The sequence below is a fragment of the Acanthisitta chloris genome, unplaced genomic scaffold, assembly GCF_000695815.1.
Source record: "Acanthisitta chloris isolate BGI_N310 unplaced genomic scaffold, ASM69581v1 scaffold21462, whole genome shotgun sequence".
Classification (NCBI taxonomy): domain Eukaryota; kingdom Metazoa; phylum Chordata; class Aves; order Passeriformes; family Acanthisittidae; genus Acanthisitta; species Acanthisitta chloris.
The window spans coordinates 19,006-22,930 of record NW_008659097.1 but is presented as its reverse complement, the minus strand read 5'-3'; the positions used below and the strand labels follow the sequence as shown (position 1 = coordinate 22,930).

Here is a 3,925-nt window from a genome sequence, read left to right as displayed (position 1 = left end):
GTGCTAATACACAGAGGAATCTGCTCTAGGTAGGAACTGACACAAAAGATCTCACCTTTCAGATTCAGGGCCTTGCAGGCACCTCACAGCCCATGAACTGATGCTCTGAACGCCACTGGTGTTCCTCAGATCATAGAATCAGAGACTCAGAGACTGGTTTGGGGTGGAAGGAACCTTAAAGATCATCTGCTGAGATCCTCCATCCCTCTGTGCCCCACACACCAGTGCTCCCAGAGCAGCCCCATCCTCCCTCCCTGCATTTCTCCGTGACCCTGAGCAGGACAGGCTGTGTGCCCTGGCTGCCTGACAGGCAGGTGGAGAGGTGGAAGACCTTTAACAAGGTGTGTTCATGGGGTTTCTAATTTCTGCATAAAGCACTGTCTGAGAGGGGGAGTGAGGAAATGAGTGCTCAGACCAGGAGGGAGCAGGACCAGGGAATGGTGTGTGTGGAGGGGAGGGACAGTCAGGGCTGATGTGTGCCTTGTGCCAGTTCTGAGGCACAAGAAAGAGACAAAGACAGGCAGCACTTTATTTTACATACTTTATTGTTGTAGTGCCCTGGAACAGATTGGCCTTGCTGCCTTAGGCAATCTTCTTGCTGGTCCTTTTGTAGACTACACCAGAAGAAGTGGAAATCTGGAACAAAGAACAAACCAAAACTTTGATTGAACAGTGTAATTAGAGCTTCAGAGTGACAAGTGAGCAGAGCTGGTGACTGGCTCAGCCTGTTCCTGGTGGAGCAGCTTTCACCCTTGGGTACAGGACACATCTGGACAAGCAGCTCAATGTCCTTGTCAGGTCTGAGAGGCAGTGAAAAATGCCCTAACACAAAAAGCACAACTTCTAAACAGGGATGTAGGGATAACTGCAGGATCAGCAGTGAGGGTGTTTGTCAGGCCTGTCTGTCTCACAGTGCTGCTGTTAGTGCTGTGCTTTCAGTGACCTCCCAAAGCTGCATTGCCAGTTTGTTTCCAAGACAGGATAATATGGGAAATCCAACCTCTGGAGCTTGGTTGGGTTTGTGGGTTTATTTGCTTTGGTAGGAGTAAGGAAATTGGGTTCTGCAGACACTCTGTGAAGAGCTGCAGACAGTTTTCTAAGGGTGAAATGAAGTCAGTAACTCCATGGAAACATGTAAGTACCAGGTGAATAGTTTTATATGTACTATTTTCCTGTTCTTGTGGCACAGGAACAGTGAGTACAAAACTGTTTGAACCTTCCAATGTTCCAGCTATAAAACTGTGTCTCTGTGCTTGAGGTGCAAGATCTACATCTCAGACTGACCAAAAATACAGGATGAAAAGTTTGTGCATTGAATTTATGGGTTAAACCTGCACAAAACTACAGAAGATTATCTAGAGTGAAGGAGAAAGTCATTTAATAGTTTTGCTTTACTTAGTCTAAAGATTTTTTCCAAACTTAAAATGCTAGGCCTGGTGCTGCTGAGGGTTTGCTGTTTGCACAAAGTGTGGACTCACCTCCACCAGTTTCCCCCCACAGATCTCTGCGGTGTGGTGGTAGTTGGGGAATTCAGCCACCAGCTTCCCACCTTCCATTTTCACAGTTGCCTGCAATGCACAAAGGGTCAGTGTTCCTGGAATCTCTGTTGTAGGCATTCTGTAAACATCTGCAGAGCTGATGCTGAAAAGCTTTCACTCCTAAAAAGGCAGAAGTTGTGTACTGCACAATCAACCTCAAGGACAGGAGTGAAATCTTTGGGCTTTGGTTCTTAACTGCTCACATTTTACACAGCAAAGTGTTCATCCCTCAATCCCTGCAGATTCCATAGCTACACAGGCACTGGTGGCTCTGGGAATGGCTGAACTGGAGGTTGTGCCTCTCCCTCAGCCTCAGAGGTTCATGTGGTTCTCTTGCTCTGGCAGTGAAGCCAAAGCTGTGAGGGTAGAAGTTGGTTTTGAAGTGGCAAACTCAGAGGCTAATAACCTCTACTTGGGTGGGGAGAGGAGGGCTGTTGGGAGGAGCATTAGGGTGTGGAGAATGATTTTTAGCATTGTAGGAGGGTTAGGGTTAGGGTTAGGGTTAGGGGTTAGGGTTAGGGTTAGTGTGGACAAGTAACCAGAGAATCCCAGAATGGTTTGGGTTGGAAGCACCTTGAAGTCCATCCCGTTCCACCCCTGCCATGGGCAGGGAACCTTCCACCAACCTGAGGGTTTTGCTTTTCACCTTGAATTAAAAAGCAACACAGACTGGGGAACTTCAGAGCTAAATGTCATACCTTGAACTTCCTGCCCCCCATGGTCTCCATGTCTGCTTCCTTGCCAACCGTGAAGGTGTTGGTGGTGGTGCGACCTCCAGGGAAGTGCTGGGTCCAAGTGAAGTCATTCCCATTCTGCACCACCTCAGTCACAATTTTGCAGTTCCTCCCCATTTCGATCTTGTCACTGGGCAGACCTTAAGCAATAAAAACACAGAGTGAGGCAAACCTAACACCTCCCAGCCCGGTTGGCCCTGATCCCTGACAGTGCTGTGTGTTCTCAGACATTGGTGTCTGAGCACCTCATTTGCTCTGGAGTTTTTTCCTCTCTGTTTTTAACAGCCTCAAAGCTCTGAGTTGCAGTTAGTGATATAAAGATATTGGTACATCAGTGCATTTCCTAAAACAGTGACCTTGCATTCCTTTCCCTGAGAAACAATAGACAGAACAGAGGTATAGATAAAAGGCACATGTAAATATTCCTTTGTCCTTAACCCACACATGCAGATGTTTGGAATTTAATGTGTGTGACCTTGTGCCTTTGCTATATTGTTGTCCCTGTTGTTGTATTTGCTGTTTCTCTGTAAATACATGAACACAAGCCCTGAACTGATGAGCACAGATCACACTGGCCCAGAGAGCTTTTTCAGGGTAACCTCTGGGACAGGCTCACACAGTTTGAAAGCACCAAAACCTGGTCCTGTGTGAGACTTTGACAAGCATCTTCTTACTGAATTAATACTCCCAGCAATGAATGTTAAGGGCAGGAAAAAAAGTGACCTTCACAATCATCATATTTCGAACATTTTGGCCCTTCATTCTGCTGCCACTGGAAAGTAAAATCACTTGTGTGGCACAGGACTATTTCCTGCAGCTGACAGTGACAACAGCTTCCTGTGGAGTGCAGAGCACTCTGCCAGGCTCAGCCCCTGCTGGTCTCAGCATGCAGAATCAGAGAATCATGGAATGATTTAGGTTGGAAGGACCTTCAAGATCAGCCAGTCCCATCCCTGCCATGGACAGGGACACCTCCCACTAGCCCAGGATGCTCCAAGCCCCATCCAACCTGGCCTGGAACACTCCCAGGGATGGAGCAGCCACAGCTGCTCTGGGCAACCTGTGCCAGAGCCTCAGCACCTCACAGGGAGGAATTCCTGCCCAATATCCCATCTATCCCTGCCCTTTGTCAGTGTGAAGCCATTCTCCCTTGTCCTGTCCCTCCAGATCCTTGTAAATAGTCGCTATCTTTCCTATAACTCCTGGAGGCACTGGAAGGTCACAGTTAGGTCACCCCAAAGCTTCTCTTCCCCAGCTGAACCATCCCAACTCCCTCAGCCTTTCCCCACAGCATCTGATCATGTCAGCTAAAAACCCCTTTTGAAAAAGAAGCATTTGTAACTCCCACATGAGCTGTGGCAGTGACACCCAGGGCAGACTCACCAATCTTCTTCACGAACTCATCATAGTTCTCATCGCCCTCGTACTCGTATTTGCCTGTGAATGCCATTTGTCCTGGGGCCTGTCTGGAGAGCAGAGCAGGAGCTGGGGCTGAGCAGGATGCACAGTGCAACTCTCCAGAGGCCCTGGGTTTTATGCCCCAGCCCAAGCTGTGCCCACACCCCTTGGAAAGGGCTTTTACGAGCTCCGTGAATCACTCACACCGGTGCCACTGACCTGTGTGAAGTCAAGGTTACAGAGCAATTGCACATC

General features: G+C 48.4%; 1 protein-coding gene across 1 annotated transcript; it reads right to left on the bottom strand.

Annotated features, from left to right (window-relative positions):
* Positions 1-582: 582 nt before the first annotated feature.
* Positions 583-3,722, bottom strand: FABP6 (fatty acid binding protein 6, ileal). Its single transcript, XM_009069287.1, has 4 exons — positions 3,656-3,722; positions 2,237-2,412; positions 1,479-1,568; positions 583-636 (listed from the first exon to the last, which is right to left on the bottom strand). Exons 1-4 carry the CDS (start codon positions 3,720-3,722, stop codon positions 583-585), a joined length of 387 nt encoding a protein of 128 aa, XP_009067535.1.
* Between the last annotated feature and the right edge of the window lie 203 nt (positions 3,723-3,925).

Bases quoted from the DNA above. Each gene is read 5' to 3' on its own strand.
- FABP6 (XM_009069287.1), bottom strand. From the start codon at position 3,722: ATGGCATTCACAGGCAAATACGAGTACGAGGGCGATGAGAACTATGAT. The intron at 1,569-2,236 runs GTATGACATTTA...TGTGCATTGCAG, and splicing joins TGGGGGGCAGGAAGTTCAAG to GCAACTGTGAAAATGGAAGG. The intron at 637-1,478 runs GTGAGTCCACAC...TCTTTGTTCCAG, and splicing joins GTGGGGGGAAACTGGTGGAG to ATTTCCACTTCTTCTGGTGT.